At 47.0% G+C, this 27,924-nt stretch overlaps 1 protein-coding gene across 9 annotated transcripts in view; it reads right to left on the reverse strand.

Annotated features, from left to right (window-relative positions):
• arid3c (AT rich interactive domain 3C (BRIGHT-like)) overlaps positions 1–17,324 on the reverse strand; it is a 709,278-nt gene extending 691,954 nt beyond the window's left edge. For 4 of the 9 annotated variants that reach the window (XM_072497280.1, XM_072497279.1, XM_072497273.1 and 1 more), the window contains exons 1-2: positions 16,950–17,324; positions 14,356–15,060 (exon numbers count right to left, since the gene is read on the reverse strand). In XM_072497280.1, the coding sequence (XP_072353381.1) occupies positions 14,356–15,060; positions 16,950–16,988 (744 nt within the window). In that variant the 5' untranslated portion in view covers positions 16,989–17,324. Of the gene's footprint in view, positions 1–14,355; positions 15,061–15,360; positions 15,511–15,763; positions 15,834–16,059; positions 16,146–16,520; positions 16,778–16,949 lie in introns of those variants that run through there. The other 5 variants (XM_072497272.1, XM_072497276.1, XM_072497277.1 and 2 more) reach the window with 5 other exon arrangements.
• Between the last annotated feature and the right edge of the window lie 10,600 nt (positions 17,325–27,924).

Genomic DNA, 27,924 nt, shown 5'->3' on the forward strand with positions numbered 1-27,924 from the left:
CCTCCTAACCTTTTGAACACTAAGGGCAATTTAGCATGGCCAATCCACCTAGCCTGCACGTCTTTGGACTGTGGGAGAAAACCAGAGCACCCGGAGGAATCCCACGCAGACACAGGGAGAACATGCAGACTCCGCACAGACAGTGACCCAGCGGGGAATTGAACCTGGAACCCTGGCGCTGTGACGCCACAGTGCTATCCACTTGTGCTACCGGGCTAAGAATCAATTCCGATCAGTGGTAAATGTCTGATATAGAACCAAGCTGTAAAGACTGGTGAGGCACCAGTACAATTGCTTCTTATGGTCGTAATGGGCTCAGTACAATTGATTTTAGTGTCTCTGAGTGTGAAGAAAAACATTCAGCAGTCCCAACCCTGATCATCGACCATAAAAGGCTGAGTTTGTAGGTACAAGGTAAAAATTGTGTTTGTTTGTGACATGCGCCCCCCACCCAGTCACCATCCAACACTCATTGTTGATTTCCCTGATGACCCTTCACTTTACTTAGAATAAATATTTCTACAAATTACAGCAGCGCTTTAGAATGACTGCAACATAATTTCGCACTTCAGGAAACGAAAGAGGCTACAAATAAGAAGGTGTGACCGTGACCTCAGCCCTTATAGTGTGAATCTGGATCTGGATTATTATGACAACATTACCTTATTAGACAGAAGAACATGAGAGGAACTTGCGTGTTTGATGGACACGTGAAACCAATGGTACTAGGGATGACTGCCCATTATACATCCATGCAAAATGATAAGTTTCTGAGAGTAAATTACACTCATTTAAGGTCAGAGAAAACTCCACCTTTTATTGCTGACTTCTCTTCAGCTGCAAAACGAAAAGTTTGCGTTCAACTGATCTGGACGCCTGATGCTAATTTCCTGGCCCTTTCTGCACCATAAAATTATCCTCCCTATTTAACCTTTTTTAGGATGAGTTTAATTTTCTCTGTTCTTTTAGTTCCATGACCATATGCCAACTGTTGTTTCCTCCTGAGGGTCTGGACTGATAACCTTCTCCCATCTACCTGCCAATGTGTGTCAAGAGTCATAGAGTCATAGATGTTTACAGCATGGAAACAGGCCCGTCATCCCAGCTTGTCCATGTCGCCCAGTTTCCATCACTAAGCTAGTCCAACTTGCCCCCATTTGGCCCATATCCCTCTATACCCACCCTGCCCATGTAACTGCTTTTTAAAGGAAAAAAATTGTACCCCCCCTCTACCACTGCCTCTGGCAGCCCATTCCAAATGCTCACCACCCTCTGTGTGAAGAAATCTCCCCTCTGGTCTCTTTTGTATCTCTCCCCTCTCACCTTAAAACTATGCCCTCTAGTTCTTGACTCCTCTACCTTTGGTAAAAGATCCTGGGCTGGATTCTCCGCCAGTGGTATTCTCCGTTTTGCCAGTAGCCCGGGGGTTTCCCGACGGCGTGGAGCTACCCCACAATGGGAAATCCCATTGATCAGCCGGCTTAACGGAGCATCCCGCCGGCCTGCTGAAACAGAAATGTGGCGCGGCGGGGCGGAGAATCCAGACCGTCATCTTTCACCTTTGGGAATCTTTTGGATGTTTGGAATGTCATCTTTGGGAAACATGTCACCTGCTCTATCTGTGACCCCCACCATGTGTGTGCGCAGAAGATCAATCAAGGATGACTGACTCTCTTTGCTACCACATAGAGGATCACATATTTATTATTATCGAAAGGGGCTTACAGATCATTGGTGCACTAAATATTATATAGGCCCCAACACTTACATGCAGAAATCCCAGCAGTTGCCCCCCACATGGTTTCCCTCCAGTGTAGATCCCACCATATTTACAGAGCCTCTCAAAATGACTTCATTTATCTGAAGCTGAAGGCATCACGCTCTATGTCACAAGCACCAGATAAGTGATCTATCCTTGGGTCTCTTCTCTTCATTGTTTATACACTAGCTATGGACAATATTATTTATTGCAGCTGGCAAGAGTATCTCTACATGCCTCCTCCATGCATCCAAAAGCTCCTGCTGTATTCTTCAACTGCCTGTCCATCAAAACCTGAATGCACAAACATTTTGTCTAACCCAATATTGCTGAAACTGGAGCCAGTTCTTGACTGCCACCAGCATCACTGTTCTTGACTCCATTTACCTCCTATCTGCCAAATCAGGTTGACCACTGACATAAGGAAACTTGTGTCCTGCTCATTTTTCAACAGTGTTCCATTTGTAAGACTGCAATTTTCACTATTACCCTCTGCCACCACCACTACCTCTCCCATTGAAATAAAAGTCCACGCCTTTGTTACCTCAACACTCAAACTTTTCTCATGTTCCCAAGCTGGGTTTCCTACACCAGCTTCTACACATTCAAAATGTATCACCCCATGTGCCCCCCTGCACACTATCCCCTCCACTCCCCTCATTCCAATGTTACCCGAGCTCCAGTGGCTACCCATGTCCCAGCAAGATAACTTTGAAATCTCACCCCGACATTCAAATTTTATTATGGCCTCACACCCCACCCAACCTGAGCGATCATCTCCGATCTTATGTGGCCAAAGAAATTATCCATTGGCTTTAACACTGGACTTCTCCTTACCACCACATCTTCCATTCCATCATTGGAGGCAATGTCTTCAGCCGCTCCTGCACTGTGAAGCAAGATTGATAACTCTCTCCACTTTCAGACTGTTTGCTAAAGCTAACAAAAAAGCACTCAGCTTTGGCTTTTGTCACCCCCATCTTGACCATGTTCTATCTGCCTATATCCCAATGTTTCGCCTTTCGACCCTCCACCTCAATCATGTCTTTGGTGCCCCCCATAAACTGTCCAACCATGGCTTTTGTTTCATCCATCCATCCCAATTTTATTCTTTTCTATTTCTTTTCTCCTGTGATATAAAACACTTAGATGGAGATATTTGTGAGAAATGCTAGAGGAGGGCAAATAGCAGCAGATCCCTGAACTAGGACTGACAGCGGAATCAATCACACACAAAAATATGGTACTACAATTTCACTGTAAATTTTAGTTATGTGGGCACAGGGAACTAGTTGCATGTGTTTACTCTCCAAGTACGATCTTGAAAGAAAACAAAGCTCAGCACAGCCCAGTCAAGACAGAGTTGGTTAAGTGTGCTGCTTTCCTGGAATTAAAGAGAGTACTATTTGAAAATGTTAAAAACATCTCACTAAAAATCTCCGTTAACTGAATTAAATTGTTTAAATCTGCTTGTTACTTCTGAAATATGTTTACACCAGCATTCAAAACGCAAGTGGATTACTCAGATTTAATACCCTTTTTGTATTTATTTATCGGAGATAGCTCAATCTTTCTTATAACATGTTGCACAACTGCTTTCTAAATTGGTTCTGCAGCAATGCCAAAGTCTGCTGGTAGAATTAAATGGAATCACTTTGATACTGCGAGGTCGATTCACCACTAAACAGATATGGAACTGGACACGTTCATGCACAGTTGCCTAGGAGTCACCATTTATGGTCATTTTCTGGCTGCCGGGGCTTTGTAAATGGCTTAAAAGAAAATCTTCATTTGGTCATTCGCATCCTGATACTCAGGCACAAAACCGGATGTCAGTAACACTAGACTCAGCTGGAGAATAAGAAGCTTCAGTCACAGACATCAGCTCCCTACAATTACTTCCCTGAAATTGGTCATAAGTAACGGCAGCCTCTCAGCTCAGCAGCATTTTTGTGATGGATAAACAGGGCTTGGTGTGGGATAGGATAACGGTAGCAGAATTTTGGATGAGCTGATATTTATAGATGATGGAAGAAGAGAGGTCAGCTGGGAAAGCATTGGACTGAGACTAATTTAAACAGCACACTGTTGGAGTCACACCCAAATTTATTCCAATATTCTTATTATCTATTTTCATTTTGAGTTTTGTGCCAACTTTTGTCCCTGCCTCCTCTTTTAAAAGCAATGAGAGAATACCCATGGTTCAGCAGGAAGCGATGAATAGTAAAGGCCTTGCTGAAGTGCTTCATCCCAGTATGCACTGAAGTTGCTGCGTATCCCATTCAGAGGAGGTAGCATGGACGCCAACTCAGCTTCAACACAGCATTTAACCCGGGATTTTGGTGAGTGAGAGAATACATGTACTGAAGGAGGAGGTGCTGTTCTGGCCTTTTACAAGACAAGGAACAGTCTGCGAGGGCTAGTGAGGGACAGCGAGACCTGAGAGCTGTGGTCTTGAGGCATTAAGTAGGTGAGCAGGTATAGAATCATAGAATTCTGACAGTGCAGAAGGAGGCCATTTGGCCCATCGCATCTGCACTGACCCTTTGAAGGCGCACACTACCTAGACCCAACCCGTACCCTATCCCCACCTAACCGTTGGACACTTAAGGGGCAATTTAGCACGGCAAATCCATCTAACGTGTACATCTTTGGATTGTGGGAGGAAACCAGAGCACCCGGGGAAAACCATGCTGACATGGGGAGAAAGTGCAAACTTCACACAGTCACACAAAGTCAGAATTGAACCTGGGTCCCTGGTGCTGTGAGGCAGCAGTGCTAACCACTGTGCCACCGTGCCACCCCTATGTTGTTGAGATTTATAGTTTTGTTTCTCTGAACTGGGACAGTAGTATAAACTAGGGCTGAGGAGATTATATTTGTAGCTTAAAAATGAAACAATGAATTATAACTACAAATAATCATAAATAATATATTAAAATGTGAAACCCTAATTAGTTAAGCAGAATAAAATAGACATGGCAAGGCAGGCAATGTGCTGCAGCTGTAACATGTGGGATCTGGTGGACGTCAGTGTGATCCACAGTAACCACATCTGCATTAATTGTCTGCAGCGTGAGGAACTTCTGCTCAGAGTCTGAGCTTTGGATACTGTGATTCATCAGGGCGGGGGAAGGTTACCTGGACACCTTGTTCCAGGAGGCAGTCATTCCCCTGCAGATAGACACATCAGATTTAGTCCGTGGTCAGGGACAGGCATGGGGGTCCAGAAGGCAATGCTGGAGGCACCCCAGCCCTTGCAGTTGTCCAACAGGTACGAAGTTTATGCAGCTTGTGTGGACGAGAGCTGGGACTGCAAGGAGGAGGTGGAAACTGACAACACCAGGGATGTGGCCATTCAAGTTTGGGGAGTAAAAAGGAATATAGTGGTTGTAAGGGACTATACAGTTCAGGGCATTAATACTGTTCTCTACAGCAATGAGTCCTGAAGGCTGTGTCGCCTGGCCGATGCCCGCAGGAAGATGTCTTCTCAGGGTTGGAGGGGAACTTGGAGTAGGAAGGGAAGGGTCCAGTTGTCTTAACCCATGTGACTACCAATGACACAGGCCATATCAAGATAGAGGTTCTGTTCAGGTATTTTTAAGCTGGGGTTTTTAAAATCTGAATGCCCAAAGCGTTCATAACAAGATATATGATTAGGTTGGGCCGATTAAATGTATAAGATTCTGAGGGGGCTGACAAAGTGGTTGCTGAGAAAATGTTTCTCACCATGAAGGAATCAAGTACTGGGGGGCACAGTTTCAGGATAAGGGGTCTCCCATTTAGGCCAGAGATCAGGAGAAATTTCCTCTCTCAGGGTATTGTTAATCTTAGCAATTCTCTACCTCAGAGAGCAGTGGAGGTTGGGTCAATGAATATAATCAGTTCTGAATGAGGCAGAGTTTTAATCTACAAGGGAGTCAGGGGTTAAGAGGGTTGGTGTGGAAAGTGTGGAAATGTTGTTGAGGCCACTATGCAATCAGCCATGATCTTATCGAATGGCAGGGCTGGTTCGAGGGGCTGAATAGACAGCTCCTGCTCTTATTTCTTACCTTATTTATTACAATAACAGCAATTTGTATTTATAAAGTTGGACGAAAATAATAAAATTACACCAAGCAACAGAAGGAGCCATTAGAGAAATGACCAAAAGCTTTGTCAAAAAAGTAGGTTTTAAGGAGTGTCTTAAAAGGAGGAAAGAGAGGTGGAGAGGCTTTGGGATCTAATTCCAGAGTTTAGGGCCCAGACAACTGAAACCATGGCCACCAATGGTGAAGTGATTAAAATGCAGCCACAATATCAGCAATAGCCGCTCTGTGGGTGATGCATCCACTGTCAAATTTAATGTAACACAATGCCTTTGTCACAACATCTCTATGCCATTTTACCCTGTCTGAATCAGAAACAGTCAACTTCTTCAAGTGCACTTTAATAGCTCACAGACTCAGCTTGGAGTAGAAAAGGCTTGCAATTCATTTTTCTCAGTTGGGCATCCGTTCGAAAATCATAATGGGCCACAGCGACCCCGGGCTAGGAAGAGGAAATATCAGCCACAGGATCTCTACTTCTAAACACTATCCAGTGACCAAAAACAGAGGAAGCTGCAAACAAGCAGCAGCTCATTCAGATTTGTGAAACTTGTCTGTTCTGTTCAAAGAAGCCCAATAACCTGCTGTGCGTTTTTTGGCTTTTTCAGCTTTTGTTTCATGATTTCCAGAAATGACACCTTTTTTGCTTATTATTTGATGTATTTGGATATGCGATGAAATTTGATATGGAGCTACTTACATTCTTCTGGTTGCCCAGCACCCCCTCCTCTCTATCCTCTACACCCACACAGTCAATTTGTTTACCAACATGCACTGTTAAGGCTCACACAATAAGAATGATCACTTGGGCAAGGCAACATAATGCAACTGCAGCCTATGGTGAATGGTCCATCGAATTTCAGTCCTTTCAAGAAAGGAGGGGCAAAATGTAAGGGAATAAAATCACTGGGCCAACACATCGCGACACTGGGCTACCTCTATCAATGTGACTAACTTCAATCCAGAACTTGTAATTTTGTTAAATAGATATATAATATATACATGTACTGATATCTCTAAGCACTAACTGTGTTGCCCAATAAAAAGGGAATGAATACAATACAATCAATCCACTTTCTTCTCCTACTTCCCTTGGGTCAATTACTTATAATGTGTAATTTACAAACAGTCCTTATCTTGTACTCTGCAGACCCAACACCCAACACTGTATGTAAAATCTTGTTCCCAGTACAAGGAATAGATACGTGTGTGCAAAAGCCAGACTTCTGTTAACAATTACCCTCTTGCTATGCTCACTTTTAAGCAACAGTTCACATGTAATCTTAAGCAATTCCAAATGAGCCTGATGAACAATGCATACTAAGGAGAGGTCAGGAGGAAAAGTATTGCAAAATAATACTAATGATCAGAGATTGTTAGTGCTTCCATTTTCCATGTCAAATTAAGCTCAGCCTATAATTGATACCTGGTACTTTGCAAATTAGAAGCAGATGGGAAAGTAGTTCCACACTGCTGGAAACCATTTTTTGATGGCTATGGTTAACAGCCTTAGTCGTCCTTCTTTATTTGCCTAGTAATATAAAAAATGAAATGGGAAACCCCTAATTAATTCAAATGCATATTTATTTAAATGTTTGTGTCGCAATTTTTTTTATAACCTACACCATCCCCTTTAAATCATTGGTCCTTGTAGCCCCGAGACATGCAAGGTAAAGTGGAATTGTTATAAAATGTTATTTTATTGGCTTTACACCCCCGTTGTCCTGGAGACTCTCACTTATTTATTTTTTTATAAATTTAGTGTACCCAATTCATTTTTTCCAATTAAGCGGCAATTTAGCGTGACCAATCCACCTAGGCTACTGCACATCTGTGGGTTGTGGGAGCGAAACCCACGCAAATACAGGGAGAAGGTGCAAACTCCACAGGGACAGTGACCCAGAGCTGGGATTGAACCTGGGACCTCGGCGCCGTGAGGCTGCAGGGCTAACCCACTGCGCCACCGTGCTACCCGAGACTCTCACTTATACTGAGCTACAGTTCAAGCATCCTCAGATACCTTGTTCATGTTGCCATCTCTACAGATCACTTGTGACAGCTTCAGCACCCAATTTGCTTATGGACTGGGGGGGCTACTACAACCGATTCCAACCCTTTCTTGATCTGGCGTCCAATCATTGTTTTTCAGAATGGGTCACTGGATAGTGATCAGAAACAGAAACCCTGGATATTTCTCCCCCACCAGCCCACTGAAGCCATTTGCTGCACTTAAGCTTCACCTATCAAGGTACAGGCCGAGAATCAAAGCTTAGACTTTCTGATGCATAAGGCTTAATAGCACAAGGTGTAATAAGCAGACACAGAGCCAGACTGCTGTTTTTGTTAGATGTACGTAATTTTTCAATTGACTCCTTCAATCCCAAGCATGTGTGTGTTCTCTGTAGCCACTGGCAACTTGTATAATTGTCACAACATCCATTTGTGGTAATATAGGTTACTGTTTTGTCTTATCCAAATGAAGTAATTTTGAAGATCAGAAAAATTCCTTCTTTTTAAAAAAAAAAAAAATTTTATTAAAGGTTTTCATAAAATATCAATAACAAAATGAGAAAGAAAAAAGAACCCAACAGGGTTAAGTACAAAACACAATCTAAAAAAGCAACCCCTCAAACCCCTCCCCCCGTACCTAAATAATAAATTAACATTAACACCCCGACTGAAGACAACAGGTGTATACACCCCCTCAGACCCTTCCAGTGTAAATAACATAAACGAAAATAAAGTAAACCCCCCCCCCCACCCCCCGAGCTGCTGCTGCCATTGACCAATGTCTATCATTCTGCCAGAAAGTCTAATAATGGTTGCCACCGCCTAAAGAACCCTTGTAGCGACCCTCTCAAGGCGAATCTCAGCCTCTCCAATTTAATGAACCCTGCCATATCGCTGATCCAGGATTCCACGCTTGGGGGCCTCGTATCTTTCCACTGAAGGAGAATCCTTCGCCGGGCTACCAGGGACGCAAAGGCCAGAATTTCGGCCTCTTTCGCCTCCTGCACTCCCGGCGCCTCTGCCACCCCAAATATTGCGAGCCCCCAGCCCGGTTTGACCCTGGATCCTACCACCCTCGACACCGTCCTCGCTACGCCCTTCCAAAATTCCTCCAGCGCTGGACATGCCCAGAACATATGGGTGTGATTTGCTGGGCTCCCTGAGCACCTAACACACCTGTCCTCACCCCCAAAGAACCTGCTCATCCTTGTCCCGGTCATGTGTGCCCTGTGCAGCACCTTAAACTGTATGAGGCTGAGCCTGACGCATGAAGAGGAAGAGTTCACCCTCCCTAGGGCATCTGCCCACGTCCCCTCTTCGATCCCCTCTCCCAACTCCTCCTCCCACTTACCTTTCAACTCCACCACCGAGGCCTCCTGCATTCCCCACTCCCACCCACCCCCCCGAGAGCACCCTGTCCTGTACTGTGTGTGGCAGTAGCCGTGGGAATTCCACCACCGGCCGTCTGGCAAACGCCCTTACCTGTAAGTACCTGAAGGTGTTCCCCGGGGGGGAGCCTGTACTTCTCCTCCAGCTCACCCAAGCTCACGAACTTCCCGTCCACAAACAGGTCCCCCAACTTTTGTATCCCTGCCCTGTGCCACCCCGAAAACCCTCCACCTGTTCTTCTTGGGGCGAACCGGTGGTTCCCCTGTAATGGGGTCCACGCCGAGGCCCTAACTTCCCCCCTATGCCGCCTCCACTGCCCCCAAATTTTGAGGGCCACCACCACCACCGGGCTCGTGGTATACCTCCTTGGAGGGAACGGCAGCGGCGCCGTTGCCAGCGCCCCCAGACTTGTACCCACACAGGACGCCGTCTCCAGCCTCTTCCATGCAGCCCACTCCCCCTCCATCACCCACTTGCGCACCATTGTCGCAATGGCGGCCCAGTAGTACCCACAGAGGTTGGGCATCGCCAGCCTACCCCCTATCTCTACTCCGCTCCAGGAACACCCTTCTCACCCTCGGAGTCCCTCGCGCCCACACAAACCCCATTATACTCCTGTTAACCTGCCTGAAAAAAGCCTTCGGGATAAACAAGGGGAGGCACTGGAACAGGAACAAAAACTTTGGGAGCACCGTCATTTTGATTGACTGCACCCTACCCGCCAATGACAGCGGCAACACGTCCCACCACTTGAACTCCTCCTCCATTTGCTCCACCAGCCTTGTAAAGTTAAGTCTATGCAGGGCCCCCCAGCTCCTGGCCACCTGGACCCCCAAATATCTAAAGCTCCTCTCCGCCCTTTTTAGTGGGAGTTCGCCAATCCCCCTCTCCTGGTCCGCTAGCTGAACTACGAACAGCTCGCTCTTCCCCATATTGAGCTTGTACCCTGAAAAGTCCCCGAATTCCCTAAGGATCCTCATTACCTCGGGCATTCCTCCCACCGGGTCCGCCACATACAGCAGCAGGTCGTCCGCATAAAGCGACACCCTATGCTCCTCCCCACCCCGCACCAACCCCCTCCAGTTCCTCATCTCGCTAAGTGCCATAGCCAGGGGTTCAATCGCCAGTGCGAAGAGCAGGGGGGACAGGGGACACCCCTGTCTCGTCTCTCAGTGCAACCAAAAGTGCTCGGACCTCCTCCTATTTGTGGCCACACTCGCCATCGGGACCTCATACAACAGCCTATCACACCTGACAAACCCCTCCCCAAACCCGAACCTCTTCAGCACCTCCCACAGGTACCCCCACTCTATCCTATCGAAGGCTTTCTCAGTGTCCATTGCCACCACTATCTCCGTCTCCCCCTCCCTCGCCGGCATCATGATAACGTTCAAAAGCCTCCGCACATTCGCTTTCAACTGTCTCCCCTTCACAAACCCCATCTGGTCTTCATGGATGATCTGCGGCACACAATCCTCAATCCTCGTGGCTAAGACCTTTGCCAGCACCTTGGCATCTACATTTAGCAAGGAAATCGGTCTGTAAGACCCACATTGCAGGGGATCCTTGTCCCGCTTCAGGATCAAGGAGATCAGTGCCCGGGACATCGTCGAGGGTAAAGCCCCCCCCCTCCCTTGCCTCATTGAAGGTCCTAACTAACAGAGGGCCCAACAGGTCCAGATATTTTTTATACAACTCGACCGGGAAACTTTCCGGCCCCGGTGCCTTCCCCACCTGCATGCTTCCTATCCCTTTTGATCAGCTCCTCCAGCCCAATCGGGGCCCCCAGTCTCGCCACCAGTCCCTCTTCCACCTTTGGAAACCTCAATTGGTTCAGGAAACGGCCCATCCCTCCCTCCTCCCGTGGGGGGCTCGGATCGGTACAATTCCTCGTAGAAGTCCCTGAAGACCCCATTGATGCCAACCCCACTCCGCACCACGCTCCCTCCCCTGTCCTTAACTTCCCCGATCTCCCTAGCTGCATCCCGCTTCCGAAGCTGATACGCCAGCATCCGGCTTGCCTTTTCCCCATACTCGTAGACCGCCCCCTGGGCCTTCCTCCACTGCACCTCCGCCTTCCTGGTGGTCACCAGGTCGAATTCGGCCTGGAGCCTGCGCCTCTTCCTCAACAATCCTTCCTCAGGTTCTTCCACATACCTCCTGTCTACCCTCACCATCTCCCCCACCAGCCTCTCCCTCTCCCCCCGCTCCCTCCGCTCCTTGTGGGCCCTGATAGAGATCAGCTCTCCCCTCACCACCGCCTTCAGTGCCTCCCATACCATCCCCACTCGGACCTCCCCATTGTCGTTGGTCTACAAGTACCTCTCTAAACTTCCTCGGACCCGCTCGCTCCCAAAGCAAATTTGAATAAAATAGCATGGATTTCACATATACTATTATGAATCACGTTCGTATATGTGATTGGGTAACACTTTCCTGCAAGTGTAACATATTTTTACAAAGTACCTCGAATTGAATGGATTGGTCAAAGAAAATTTTCATTTCTCATTTGAAATTCATTTGAGATCATCTGACTTCCAATCTAGAAGCTGATCTGGACTGGTGTCACAAAATGCAAATAAAAAATTCATGCCAATTGTTCTTAATTTAACTTAATTCCTTAATGCAGTAAATCTCTTGTAAGTTAATTGCATTAACATTGACTGATAATAAGTACACTCAAAAGTTGTTGAAATGCATCTGTTTCATTAATACATACAGACTACAGTATAAATTCTGATGAAAAGTAATTGACCTGAAATGTTAATTATGTTCCTCTCTCCACTGATCTTCTGATTATTACTAGCATTTACTTGTCTTTTTTTGATTTCAGCTTTCCAACGTCTACATTTTGCTTCTGAGGTGACTAACCACAATTGGTGTTCTGCTGGAACTGCTGTGTTTTCTCAGCGATCACAGCTAATAGGTTGGGGTGTTATTGCTTGGCACACAGACATTCTTTGATATTTGGCATATATGCCCGTGTATTTAAGTTACTCGACCACACCACTATTTTCAGTGAACTTCGGTTGGTTTAACTTACATCACGATTACTGGCTAATATGTATTACGTGGAAGGAGCAGAATCATCAGAAAACTGTTGAGAATTACGTAAAGCTGTGTTGTACAAACAAGAACAAAGGTAGCATCTAACTATACGTGTGTATAAAATAGGGCTGACATGCAGAAATGCAAAGGAGTCAGGGCATGATAAAATCCTACGCACAAAAGTGATTTATATACATTCAGGTTGCACACATTTGGGCTTCAGCATACATCCATTCTGAAAGGTTAGCATATTCCAGCTTACTGGGCTGTACTGTACAGATGAAAATGTTGCAAGTAGTCAAAGCACAAAGGTCTGGTTGAACTGATTCCATCATTATATTAGGATACAATCTCCTTTAACATGTTTTATAGACTGCAAGCAGTAATCCAGGCACAGGCTTTATGTGATGTAACATTAAACCACCTTGGATTTGTCCACAACATGAAACATTTTGTTTAAAATGCTGAATGAAATTCAAAACTACAAGATTAAGATCGAGAAAAATACATTTGTGTTTTTTAAAAGACAATGCCATCCCTTCCCTACTCCTCTGTAAATGATGATTCTTTGTTGTGCAAGAGTTCCACCGACATCATCACCCTCTGGTACCTCATTCAAGTTGTAATATTCACGTGCAAGCATTGACACTGTTGGTAGTCCACTTGGCTGAGTAATGCATGACCTATTCTATCCTCATACAATGTCCACATATGTATAATTCCATCAACAGTTTCCAGGATTCCTGGCCAATCATCCCTTTCTTAGCTTAGGGTTACTGTAAAGAATGTAGCACACTAAACTGCACAATGGCTGAGACAAACAAATCCAGCATAGAACAGGATTGAATAGTTCAGATACTCTGAATGAATTTGCTAGGCCATCAAGGAAGCTTCAACACATTGACACAAACTGTCTGGTGAATTCACACTTTCACTGTAATGACATAACAACGGATATATGAGTCACTTCCTTCAGACTTCCTTCCAATTCAGTCAGAAGTGACCCCCACCTTTCTTGACCAAACTCAGGTTGAACTTGGGGTATCACTTTCAGATAACCTGAATGTTATGCATCATAAATCAAATGGTTTGTTTTAACAGTAATTCTGCAATATCCCCACTCCCCTTAGCAGTAGCAAAAGATGAAAATGTTGATTCCTGTTCTAATGTGCAGGAGATAAAGTGTTAAAGATTGAATGTGAAGTCACCACAAATAACATTGAAACTATCATGGTAGAAGTGGCACGTTCTTATTGCCACAGATCTCCCACTTGATCAACACGGCGGCACAGAACAGGGAGGAATGTTTTTGCAGTGTGCACTATGGACTTCTAGTGACAGAAACTCAAAGACAGAGAATTAACTACAACTTAGTTTGACTTTTCAGTGAAAAATGTTTGCATTTGACAATGAGCTTTATTATGGAGGGCATAACATTCTTTAGGCACTGTCCTCAATAACAAACATTCAATGATATAAGCTGGTTAAAGTGAAAGCAAACATGAAATAAAGGTAAAATGCCTGTTTCAAGTACATGATACAGACATTTTACCTGTACCAAGCCTCTATTAGCTTCGGTATAAAGTAACATGATACACAGCACAAACTACAGGCAGTTTAAAGTCATTGGTCTGCACTCCCAGTCAAAAGTGCAATGAATATACACACTTTAATTGTTATATCTACATGTCAACATTTATCCATCTCTTCAATTGCGGACACACCACTTTAAAACTAAATTCTCCAAAATTGGGATATGACTTATATCAAAAGTACTGTTCAGCAAAAAGCACGAACTTAGATATTCGCTTACTCGAGGGCAAGTTCACCCACAATAAAACACGATATAATCTCGAATGAGGCGGGTGTTGGAGGTGCATATATAGGTCCCGGCAATGGCCCAATACAAACACACCCCAACAGCCAGTCACATTCCAGGAAGTAACTCTTGACTCTGCCAATTGAGGTGGATCCTCGGTGCCCGCACATACTAGTGCCCCTTGCATGAGGCGACTCACAGGTCAAAACACAGCACAAAGTGGAGGGCAAAGGTTCGCCTACCTGTTTGAACTGCTCCTCATAGGTCCACTCCTGCTGCTGGGACTGCGCCTGCTGGGGGACTCCGGCTGGAGAGTGAGATTCGCCGGGGAGGTGGTAGTGATGTTGGCCGAACCTGGAGAGCTGGACTGGGGTCCCTTTGAGAGTGTGCCCGGGGGCTGGCACCCCGGCAGGGTGGTGAAGCTGACTGTCCTCCATCCCTTCCTCCTCTTCTTCCTCCTCCTCTTCCTCCTCCTCTTCGTCCCCCTCCTCTGCCAGCTCTCCCCCCATGTCCACCCCGGGCTCCGGATCGCGCTGGAGCTCCTCCTCCTCCTCCTCGGAGTCGGAGAGGGCGGACGGGACGCGGCGGCGCTGCGCTGCGATCAGCGGCCGGTGGGCCCCGCTCGACCCAAGGCCGGCGTCTCCTAATCCGGCCATGGCGGCGGCTCGGACCGCTGCCAGAGCTGCTGCTTGCTGGGCTGCTGCCAGGTGCTGGTGGACGGCTGCGGTCATGGCTTGTTGCTGCTGTTGCTGCTGGCTGTCACCTCCGGCTCGGATCACATCTCTCTCCCTCTCTTTCCTCTGCCTCTCCTCCAGCTCCAGCCTGGCCTGCTGTTGCCTCTGCAGGTTTTCCATCACCGCTTCCAGCTTCATGCCCTGAGGAGCCTGGTAGTGTGCACTTCCAGGAGAGATCAGGCTGAGTCCATTAGAGGCTCCTAAACCCTGGTGCTGGCACAAAGTAAAACAAAAATAAAAGTCATGCACACAACTTTCACCAAACTTCGCCCGCAACCTGTATTTAACAGCAATTCACAGCAACCTCTGCTGTTTTTATTTTCTTTTTAAACCCCAAACTGCAACACACTCAAAGAAAGGAAACTAAGTTGAACTTTAGTGAATAGTTAACTTATCAGAATGGCAGAACTCGATTGCATTTATCTCAGAGATTGGAAACTAAAATCTCAAAGAGTTATTCCATAAATACACTTTCAAAAATCCTCACGCATTCGATGAAACTTTAATATGCACCATTTTTGTGTTGAAGAAAACCAAACCGGTGGCGTTCTCCCAGGGTCACACGTTCTTACATATCAATCTCAGTTGTGGAAAAGGTTGCATGCAAACGCCAGCAGATCACTCCCTTCAATCCAACACGAAATAAGACCAATTCATTCTCTGAACGTAAATCGCGGACAATCGATTCCCAATCGTTATGGTTGTGATTTCTTCTGGCAAAGAAAGAGTTTATTTTTTAAATTTTTATTGGGGGGGGGGGGGGGGGGGGGGAGAGGTGGAAGGCGGAGGGCGGAGGTTCCAAAAGAAGCCCCGAATATTTGATGGTAAACGATTCAGTGTGTTTGACTGTTATTTGCTGGCACGCACTCTGCAACGAAAACCAATACTCTTCGTAATAAACTCAATTAAATATTACCTGATCCTAACGCCTCAATGAACATGGTCTTCAAAAACAGTGACTCCAGCATATTGCAACCTGCTCCCCCCCCCCCCCCCCCCCCCCCACCAAAAAAAAAACACACTTCCAAGATTGAGCTCTGCAGAAACTACAGACCACAGTGTCTCACTAATGAATTACAGGATACAGATCGTCGTTTGGAAATGGAAGGTCCGATCTCCGAATCCCAGAATGGGGTTACATTGGGATTTCGTCTCTCCCCGGCTACAGGAAGTATATTTCCCTATTTTTCCCCTCAAAACAAAAACTCTTACCAAACTGCTAGATCTCCCCCGGTGATCTTTTTGCAAACATCAGACATAGCCTCAGCAAAAGCTGTTGCGATTCTTGCCAAATAGTCAAAGGTTAGCCTGCCCCCTCCCTCCTGCCCACCCAGCCAGCCCTCCACGTTACATTTAATGCATTTCCTATAACTTAATCAAAGCCCATCCACCTCCTGGTTCGAAAAACAAAACCGGATAAACTCAGATTAGTTGGAACCCCTGAAAACTTCCTTTTAACATGTGCCTGGGGAGGGTAGTGAGGGGGGGGGGGGTTAATGATTCTTTTGAGGGGGCAAACATGCACTTTCCCCTCTTTCTTTCTTTCATTCTTTCATTTATTCAGCTCGCTGCCCACCGTGTCCACACTCTCTCACTCTGCCCAGCGATCTTTCATCACAAGTTTTATCGTCGCTGACTTTTTCTAAAATGTTTTTTAAGAATGTAGAATTTACCTTCGCGAAAGAAACAAAACTCAACACACGGAGCAAACCCCAACAAACGCCCGTCTTTTATCTGTCGATCGGCTTTAGTGCTTATTTTTCTGAAGTCCTGCCTCCTGTTTTATCTGTATTTATCTATTTTTTTAAAAATCCAATCGCTTGTTCTTTTCTCAGATTAAACAATCTCCCCTTTCATTTTCTTGCTCTCTCTCTCTGTCTCTCTCCCCTTTGACGAGTTGCAGATCCTGTCACGACTCCTGTTTAGCAACACTTTATCTCTGTAAAAATCGCTTCCCCCCACCGCCAAACCTGATTAAAATATTTACAGAGAGGGAGGGCTGCCGAGTTACGCCTCCAGGCGACCTGAGACCAGAGAACGAGAGAGAGAGAAAATGTATATATTACATAGAAATGATTCTTTTTAAAAAAAAGCACCCTCACCAATGTTGCTTTAGCCACTATAGTCGCGTTGTCAACCATGATCTATTTCTTTTTGTGTTTGTGTGTGTTTCTTGCAATGCTTTACTTTCCTCGCTCGTAATCCACATGAGTCATTCCCTTCGCACAGTCCAGATTTGCCTTTTTGATTTCGATATTCCCGATCCAATCCCGCTGGGGACTCTCTGCCTTCCTTTCACAACATGCGACATGCATCGAAACATACAGCTGGGCAGATATCACACACTCATATTTACTGCCAACCCATTAAATATCGCCCTGAAATTGCAACAAGTGGCTCGAAAGCGCTAGGGCGCTTGCGTAACCTGGTCTGACAGAGGCAGACCTCTGCTCCCATTTGCTAAATAGACGTCAATTTGTTGATAAATAGAATAGACAGCAATCTAACACAGGGAGTTGCAGGGGGGGGGGGGGGGAGGTTGCATTGACACCCGGGCTCCCACCTCCAGTGTGGACACACCTCTCTCCCTCCCCTATCCCAGTGCACAGGAAACCTCAGGTATCCCTAGAATCCGCACAGATTCAATGTGGAGTTTTATTTCTTGGTTTGTTGTTGTTTTGGTGTGGTCAATTCAGCGGATGTGTAACTGCCCCTATTCAGAATTGATAATGGTTCCGCACAAACTTGACACCAGGTAAAGTAGGGGACTATCGAAAGTAGGAGAAGCGTCACACTGGAAAAGGAGCCTAAAGAACAATCTCTCCCCCTCCACCCACGGGTTTTATTTAAAGCGATGTGGACAGCAGCCTATGGCAAGGGTAGAAAGGAGCACCGCGAGAGTTGGGCTCCTTTAATGTTGGACCCTCATTCTAGATTGTCTATACATAGGCTGCCCCTGAGATAGGAGACCAGGAAGGCTGATAGTGAACATATATATATATCTATATAGGAGTGTCAGGGGAGGGGAGAGTGGGCAGTTATTGTGTTGTGACAGCCGCAAGACCTATTGATCCCTCACCATATGGGAAATTTACACCGAGAGCACTGGGTGCGGTTGGAACTTGTAAAGTGCGAGATCGCTGGATGAAGGGGGCTGAGATATTTAAACATCAAACATCCAGACGGTTCATAAATAGAGAAAGCAGATGGCTTTCTTTGACAGAAACCAACGCAAGAGCGGAATGGCCATCGACTCCCCCTCCCTGCAAAATAGCCGTAGCTGGAGTTTTTTTTATTTGTCCCACAGATGACATGTATGTTAAACATTAATAAACCACTCGCAGCCACGAACAGAGCATTTAAAAAACCCATTACGCAACAAGTTTCGCTGCTGCCTCAGTAATTAATACAAGCAGTTTATGCTGAGTGTGTATTTGCATTGAGGCGTGTACATTAAACACAGTCGGATACAAATAAATAAATATGGAGGGGGATAAAGACAGGGCGTAACTATTGATACAAATAATGCCAGATGTGGTCTAGGATGTGATCCCGGCTTGATGGGAAATCTATACAAATAGCTTTGGATTCGTTTACTTTCATAGATGCTGTAGTGTGTGTGTGTGTAGATTAGACATATATTTTGGCCTGATTTTAGTAACGAAATCGAAGTGTGTTGTGACAGTCTAAGCATGATAATACATCCTGTTATGCAGGGTATCTACATTGCCAATGCGTGTTGTGAAAAGCATGTAGACATATAGCGAATATTTAGGCCCTCACAGATGAATCGCCGTGTAAATGGACTAACCCAGTGTTGGGCTAGCACAGGGATGGCCCGTTAGATTCCACGGTTGTGCTCACTTCCCTCAGTCAAACAGCAATAAAAGTCCCTGTCTCCCAACATCTGTTGGAAGGGGGAAAACAATGTCAGCCAGGATTTCCAGTCCTGATTGACATCCAGTGACCCCTGCTGGAAAGTCAATGAGCGCGGCCATCACATTGAAGCAAGATCATGTTGCCTATGCTGCATGCCCCCCCCCCCCCCCCCCCGCCCCCCCCCCCCCCCTCGGCCCGGTCGTTGTTTTTCTGCTGATTCTCACCACCTATGCTCACGTATGAAGGAATAATTATAATTATTTGAATCCTGTATCAGAGATCTGTTTGTACCCAAGCGGACGAGTCTCATGTCATTTTCACGAGTCAGTAAAGGAGGCAAAGACTTTAATCAAAATGAAAGGGAATCCTTCGAACAGCTCTCAGGCTGTACGGAGACACCTGTGGGTTTCAGGTGAAATCGTCAGCCACCGAAACAGCGAAATTCAGACAGTTTCTAATCATTGTCGGAAGCCAAATCTGGAAATCATTCCCGAGACATTAGCAGAGCCCCTATAACATTGCTGATGGGCAATCTGGATTGCAGTTGTGATGTTTAGCTGTGAAGATGAATTTGAGTTGAACTACTCCTGTCCGTTCTGGTGCTCCTGTGCAGAGATGTCGGCACATTCAGGTACTTGTAGTGTCTTCTAAACTCCAGAGGTCAATTAAAAGGATGAACATTTCTGGCTGTAGATCTGAAGAATTAAACATTTGAAGAAGTTTTTGCCTCTGTGGCAAATTGTGACAGTTTGAAATGCAATGATTTTCTTTAAAATATGTTTATTAAATTATTTTCATGATAAATAAAATAATATAAAACAATTAACCAAGTTACAATATCAAAGAGGAAGACAAACAAGCAAATGCACAAATTAACATAACCCCACAGAACTTAACTAAATCCCTTAAGAACTGATGGCGACTAGCTCCTTAAAAAAGGAAATGGATGGCTGCCATCTTAGATGATGGTGTTCTCCAAATGTAGAAACTCCATGAGGTCACCCAACCAAGCCGAGGCACTGAAAATAATAGGATTCACCACCCAAGCAGAATTAGCTTACGGGCTATTAAGGAGGCAAAATCGAGGACATCCGCCTTCATTCACGTCTGGAGCACCGGCAAGTCTGACACCAGCGGACATGGTTCCAAATCAACATTGAGTATCTCTGTTATGGTGGTGAAGAAAATGACCCAAAAGCTTATTAACTTGGTACAAGACCAGGTGTCATTAGCCGGACCCAAGAACAACACTCGCACCTGTCCTCCACCCCAGAGAAGAATCAGCTCATCCTCACGTTAGTCAGATGAAACCTGTGCACCACGTTGAATTGGATGAGTCTGTAGCCACCTAAAATGGCTGATTCCCTATTAATTTGGCCAAAACCCGATTTAAAATGGCTAACCGAAAGGGCTGATGGGAAAAGCAGCCAACAGGACACAAACAGGCAGCTGCAGACAGAATAACGTATTCGGCTCTGGGTAGGTCGGCCCAGATCGATACTCAAGATTATTATCAGCACACCAACCCAGACATCTGCAGTTTAATCGGCTATCCCCGGGAACAATTGCAACATATTAGCAATTGAATGCCGGGCCAGACCTGTCGGCGCCTGCAGTGGCCGAAACAAAGACAGGTGAACGACCAGCCCCGATCAAGGAATCGCCCCGTTATTGGACATATCGAACCCAGTGATTGGGAACAAGTCCAATCACTTGGGACTTAGGGTCAAGGGCCGCCCCGAGAGGCGGGAAGCCCCTGGGCCCTATAAAGTGAGGGGCCAAGTTCAGATCGCCCTCTCTCTCCCTTCTTCCCCTGCTCGCAGCCTTCGCAAGAACCTTCAGCAAAGAACCGTAAGTTTGACTCCAGCGATCGCTACCCGATAGAGATTCCTAGCCATCAACCTATATCAGCCTTTTTGAATCCCGCAGGCCAGATCCAATTCGATAAGCCATTCGTTTCCCTGACCTGGTGGGCCCTTCCTAAAGTTAAGCATTGGCCAGTAGTGGTAGGTTTCGATATAGATAGTAGGACTATTGTGTAAGCATTAATTGTTGTATATAATAAATGACCGTGATTTCAATCTTACTAAGCGGTGTGCTGACTTATTAATCATAACTTGAGCTTGAACCACGTGGCGGTATCAGAAAGATACCTGGCGACTCGTGAGCAAAGGTGACATAATCAGAGCTAATAAACTAAGGCTAAAAAGAGCAACATAATTGGCGACCCCGCCGGGATCCGACATAGAAGTGGAGAACCCCAGAAATTTGAATAGAATCCAATCGGAAGCATAAACAAAAAAAAAACCCACAAGTGTTCAAGCGGTTCTGGTTAATAACTCACAATTCGGAAGTGTGTGTATGCATGCGTAACTAACAGGGTTATAAGGTAAAACTGATAGATTTTTGTTGCGTCAAAACTGTCGGCAGTCTGTATTTTCGGAAATTAGCGCAAGCCGTACCCGCATCTACGACACCACCTTAGCCCCCTGTTCCAAATTTGAAAGTAGCGAGCAGATAAGAGAGATGGCCATGCAGGCAATGCAACGCCTCATGAACCCCGAAGAATTTGCGGTCGCATCGATCAGCAGCATTAAAGTGGGACAGTGTCCCATTTGGGAAGTGGAAATTCGCAAATTTCTACAGGGCAAAGGATGGCCCGTGTGGAGCGGTTTCTGTAATAATGACGACTCAGGTCCCGGAAGTATAGGGCATACTTGGTGGGAGAACATGAGTGAAATCCATAAGAAAAGCTCAGCGAAAGCGCGCAAGCCGATGGCAATCGTGTCCTGCATGGCACAATTGCGAGGCACAGAGGAGGTCGTCAGGACGCTCCGAAAAGAAATAGAAGGCATACATCGAATGAGTAAAATCGATGTATGCGAGATGGAAAATGAGAACCTGGAATTGAAAAGGCAGTTAGAAGCCAAGGACGAAGAGGTGGCTGACGCCAAACGGGGTCACCAGTCTTGTCTGGCGCATTTAAGCAGTTTTCAATCCCAGTATGAGAAGGCTTATCAGGACACGCAGCATGCCGTCGTGGTTAAGAAAGAGACAGAGAAGCAGGTGGAGACACTACAGAAGCAATGTAGTGATCTCAAGGCAGCCTTGAGAGCGCTCCACGCTGCAACCACGGAACAAAGGCAGAGTACCTTAGACCATGCAAAGTGCCGAAAGCAAATTGCAGACCTGCAAGCAATGCTTTCTGTCCAAAAGGGATTCCAAGACACCTTTGGGGAAAGTTTAGAACAGGAAGACGGCCCTGATTGGGAAGAACTGCAAGAGACAGTGCAGAGATATGTTCAGGGAACATGTGCGCAGGGAAAGCCACAAAGGAGGAAAGCACCCCCACCCCCCACACAGCAGGTAATACAGGCTCCCATGAACCCTGTAACAACCCACCGCACCGCCACAGCAGACGAGGCGAAAGTCTTATATTCCACCCCCTCACAGTGACCCAATTACGGGACGCGTGTGCTAAAATCACACCGTTCCTCCCCGCTTCAGATCCACACCATTTTTTTGCCACCGTCAAACACCAGGCAACCTTGTACGGCCTGGATGAGAAAGAGCAGGTAAAGCTCACGGTCCTCAGCTTAGACCCATCGGTTGCAGCAGCCCTTCCCAACCCACAGAATGTAGGAGGAGGCACCCTTGCAGAAATGCATACCGCGATCCTCGATGCGATCGGGTATAACCGGGGCGATCCCATAGACGGTCTAAATAAGTGCAGACAGAAAAAGTCTGAACACCCCACAGCGTTCGCAGGACGCTTGTGGATTCACTGTGAAGCCGTTTTCGGAAATGTAGACCGTGCCCATTTGTCCGCAGACAATATGGCCAAATGGACCCGCACCCTTACCTCCCATGCCACAGAAGCAGGACAGAATGTCTGTAATAATTATGACCCCTCGGAGGAGGCTCATAACGAGAAGTGGGTGGAGATTGTCCCGCGTTTGGGAACAAGCGGCTCACCATAAACCCGCAGCTAGAACCCCTGAGGAAAAACAAGCCGCCGCAGACGTGCAGGCAGTAAGAACCACTCTTCACAACCGCGCCTGGGTAAACGAGGGAAAGAGCAGCCACCCAGCAAAACCGCAAGAATGCTACAATTGCGGACAGTTGGGACATTTTGCCAAAGAATGCAATGGCCCTAAAAAAACACAGAGAGCCCAACAGACAGGCACTCTCAATAAGAAAAAGGCAGAGCCCATACATAGCGTTAGCGCCCAGTCCGATCAGACAGACTTGACCGGAACGGACTGACGGTGTACCGGCTCCCCCAGCTGGGTCTGCGATGCCCTGTGGGATAGGTCAGGACCACCCGTAGTCGCAGCAAAAGTTAGGGGACAGCCGATCGAGCTTCTCTGGGACACAGGAGGGTCCCGCACAACCTTAAATTCCTCCACCCTTGGTAAGGACACGTGGCCCACCACAGCTACTATCACCCTCAGCGGCTTCACAGGCCACTCACAACAGGGACATATCACAACCCCTGTACCCATCCAAATCGGCACCATTAATACAAAACACCCCGTAATGTTAGTCGACCTGCCCCCAACAGCAGAGCACATTTTAGGGATCGACTTTATGAACTCTCACCATCTCTCTTTCGATCCAGTCAACCAGTGTGTCTGGAAGATGGCGAAATCCGCTAGAGCCCCTGCAACGCTCAATATAGGGGATTATATGAACAAAATTAGCGCAGTAGGTGGGTTTTGGTTCAACCCCACCACACTCAGCATGGACCGACAGGTTAGGGCAGTCCTGCAAAAGAACAGGGCAGCATTCGCAACCTACAAACACGACTGTGGACAGATGACCGGTTCCGTACAAATAACAGGACCGGACCCTAGACCCCAAAAGCAGTACGGATTCCCCCTAGAAGCAGAGGGAGAAATCCTCAAGGTTATAGAATGTTTATTAGAGCAGGGCGTCCTAAGATCGGTAGCCTCAACTAATAATGCCCCGATTTGGCCAGTAAGGAAGCCCGACGGATCATGGCGCTTGACCATTGATTATCGGGAACTCAATAAAGTCACCCCCGTAGCAGCCCCCACCGTTGCAACAAGTCCCGAGACCATGCTCAAACAGGGACTCCATGCCCGATATTTCACGGTTTTGGACGTCAGTAATGGGTTCTGGTCAATTCCATTGGCAAAGGCATGCCAGTATAAATTTGCCTTCACTTTCAAAGCGCAGCAATACACGTGGACATGCCTGCCACAAGGCTTCCACAACTCCCCCTCCATTTTCCACCGACAGCTGGCAAATGGACTAGCAAAATTTTCTCGCCCCAAATGTCTGGTACAGTATGTAGACGATCTACTACTGCAGACAGACACGAAGGAAAAGCACATTGAGCTTCTGTCCGAACTCCTGGAATTACTACATTCCATTGGCTGTAAAGTAAACCCAAAAAGGCCCAGATATTGGAAGAGAAAGTGGTCTATTTGGGTACTATTATCACACACGGCAAACGCGAGATCGAGCACAAAAGAATTGACTCGATCGCTAAATTGCCCCTTCCCCAACACGTTTCAGCCCTCCGGTCATTTTTAGGACTGGTTGGCTACTGCCGAAACCACATTGACGGTTTCGCCAGCAAGGCAGCGCCCCTCTCAGACCTCCTAAAGAAAGGAACCCCCTGGGAATGGCTTCCGCAGCATACGGATGCTGTGGAATCATTAAAACAGGCGCTCATAGCCACCCCCGCACTACAAGTTCCCGACCCGCTTTCCCCTTACGCAATAGAGGTAGCGACCACAGACCGCACCCTTTCAGCCGTGCTCCTGCAGGAACGGCACAACCAGCTAGGACCCGTGGCTTATGCCTCCCCAATTTTAGATGCTGTGGAGCAGGGATTCTCAGCCTGTGAGAGGCACCTGCTCGCAGTTTTCTGGGCCGTCCAGTGCTTTTCATACATTACCGGACTGAACCCCATCACCATTTTGACCGAGCACACCCCCACACAACTTTTACTAGACGGATGACTTAAAGACTGTACCGTCAGCCAAATTCGCGCTGCTAGGTGGACCCTTCTCTTACAAGGACGGGACATCACAGTCAAACGCACCAAAACACACACATACTTAGCGGACAATCTACAGTACCCCGGAACCCCCCATGAGTGTGAAATCATCTCGCCCCACCATAATACAGGCCCCTTTATCGCGAAAACACCCCCCAGAAAACTAGCCACTCCATCTCAAAGCCCCCCTCACCCGGACACGTGTGATCCCATTAGGATCTATGTGGATGGATCTTCCACAGTCCTGGATGGGCAACGCATAACAGGTTGTGGGATTTATGTGGAGGACGCGCAGGGACGCGCCCTCGAGGAAATCGCATTAAAATTACCCGGACACTTAGGCGTGCAGGCAGCAGAGCTTGTGGCCATCGCTTACATTGTAGAGCACCCAGATTCCTTCCCCAGCTCAGCAGACATATATTCAGACAGTCTATACGTGTGCAGCAGCCTCACTGAATTTTTGCCCCTCTGGGAAACGAGAGGATTTGTTTCCGCGGATGGGAAACCCCTCCCTCAGCCCCATTACTCCGCCATATTTTGAAAAAAGCCAAGAACCGGGCCTTTGGCATTATAAAAGTCCGCAGCCACCATCGTTCCTCCCCCCCTGGAAATGTAAAAGCCGACGCGCTGGCTAAGGCAGGATCCAGGCATGGGTATTTTTGGAAGCCCCCCGAGAGCGCCCCAGTGAGTGCGCCAGTGAGTGCAGTTCAGGTCGCGCAGACTAGGATCGAAGATCTAGTAGAGGCCCAGAAGCAGGATAGCGCTCTCACGGAAATCGTGAAAGGGAAGTTTCCAGCCTCATACGAGAGGTACAGAAATACAATAACCACACATGACGGCATGGTGCTAAAAGACACCCTTTAGGTAGTTCCTGAGCAGGATAGGAACCAAATAAAAAGTTTATTCCATGATGGTCATGGACACCAGGGAATCGAACCCACCGCAGCCCACCTCAAACAGCTTTGTTGGTGGCCTAATCTCAAAGAGGATGTATCCCATTACATTGAGAATTGCCTCATCTGCACTCAGAACAACCCAGATAGATATGCCAAAAAGACATCTCAGCCTCACCCGACCCGTGAACGGCCCCTGGACTAACCTCCAGATCGATTTTATAGGTCCATTGCCCCCTTGCAGGAATGGCTATAAATATGTTCTGGTGGTCACAGACACGTTTACAAAGTGGGTGGAAGCATTTCCAGCCCGCACCAACACCGTGAAAACCACAGCCAAAATCCTAACCCACCACATTTTTACAAGATGGGGACTCCCCCGCAGTATTGAATCGGACCAAGGTTCTCACTTTACGGGACGGGTCATGCAGAACGTCCTCACGATATTTGGCATAACCCAAAAATTTCACATTGCGTACCACCCTCAATCGAGTGGTATAGTGGAGCGCATGAATCGGACCCTAAAAACCACCCTTAGGAAAATGGTCCAGCAGAACAACACCACTTGGGATTCGGTCCTCCCCTTTGCGCTGATGTTTTTGCGTAACACTGTTTCCACCTCCACAGGTTTCACCCCACACACCCTCATGACCGGACGCCCCATGAAAGCGACAGAGTACTTGTTGGGTTTAGACCTGACCAGCCCTGAAGTTACGTCACTCACCCACAAGAAAGCCGTTGAACAATTACTTGTAAATGTAAAAACGGCTCAGTTAGCAGCCGCTGTTAAACTGGGTACTAAAAGAAAACAGAGCAAGGCCTGTTTTGATAAGGCAGTACATGCAACGGAGTATAATATAGGACAACAAGTGATGTTGTCTGTGTATAACCCCAGCACATTTCTGTCTCCGAAATACTCGGGTCCGTACTCCATTACGGATAAAGTAAGCCCATCGGTATATAAAATCAAATACCAAAATGGTAAGACTGCGTGGTTTCACATAAATCAGCTCAAGGCTTATGGAGCACAGTCAAACCACCACGTCATGCTTGACGCAGCAGACCAAACCCCGTCCACAGCCAACGTGACCACACCAACCCCCTCCACGTCCAGCCCAGACACGGACTCGCCCCCGACTCCACCCACAAAATTTACACTCCGCCCCGGAACGCCCACAAACTGCAGCAGCAGAGACAGCGACTGTGACTCTGACGACAGCCACAGCATGCCTCCCTACTATCCTGGTCCCACACCCAGCGACTCCGAGTTCGACTCCAGTGACCCCTTCCTCATCACTTTCTTAAACAAACCACACCACCGACCACCGAACCACACGGACGACACCGACTTTATCCCCACACAACTTGACGAACGCCATTGGCACCGCGACAACTCCTACAGACTCGTCCGCAATGACGAGAGCAACCCCAACTCATACCACGCAGCCCTCTCAACATTAATTCACTCCAGAATTTGGCACCCGGGAGAAGGGGACGTCCCCGAGTCAGACCCCCAATCCGCCAACCCCTTTGTGACCCTGTTCGCAACAGAGAACTGAGGTGTCCACATGATGATTTAAAGGAGACACTTGGGGAAAAGTGTTGTCCTTCCTGATGGAACCTGTTTTACGGTGTTTGTATGTTTGTTTAAGTGTTGTTCGTCCGACAGGAGAATTTTTCTCACACGCCCGTTCTGCCGAAACCTCTGAGGACTTGCCTCAGAGACCCACCGCGGCCAGACGCTTGTTCAGTGGTGCCAACTTATCTGCAGATACCTGGTCAACAGACCAGACACTTGTTCAGATGAACTAGCTTTTCAGCTGATACTTGTTCGGGTATCAGACACCCGATCGTAGCTGCTCTTGTGATTCGAGGTTAGAATCACTGTAGCAACCCCACCATGATGACTACATTTTTGCCCGTTCTTGTCGGTTGCTCAGGCAGTGGAGATACGGTATTGGTAGCCGTCCTACCCGGGGACTCCATCCAAATCTTACCCGTCGCGGCCCATACGCACCTCATTCGACCTTTTCCTTTCAAAAACAATTTATTTATTTAGGCAACCTTTGGGTTGCTGCCAAATGCTATTTACATCCAGGAACATTTGGATGATAAACTTAGCACTGGTCCACCATTGGGAAGTGTGCCGTGTCCGAATATTTGTTTTGAAAAAAAAAAATGAGGGAGTCACATAGAGTGACCAATTATAAGGGAATAATTGGCCCCGAAGGACAGACACACTAACATACTGGATATTATACCAAGGTAGTTACA

The sequence above is a fragment of the Scyliorhinus torazame genome, chromosome 3 (genome assembly GCF_047496885.1).
Source record: "Scyliorhinus torazame isolate Kashiwa2021f chromosome 3, sScyTor2.1, whole genome shotgun sequence".
NCBI lineage: Eukaryota > Metazoa > Chordata > Chondrichthyes > Carcharhiniformes > Scyliorhinidae > Scyliorhinus > Scyliorhinus torazame.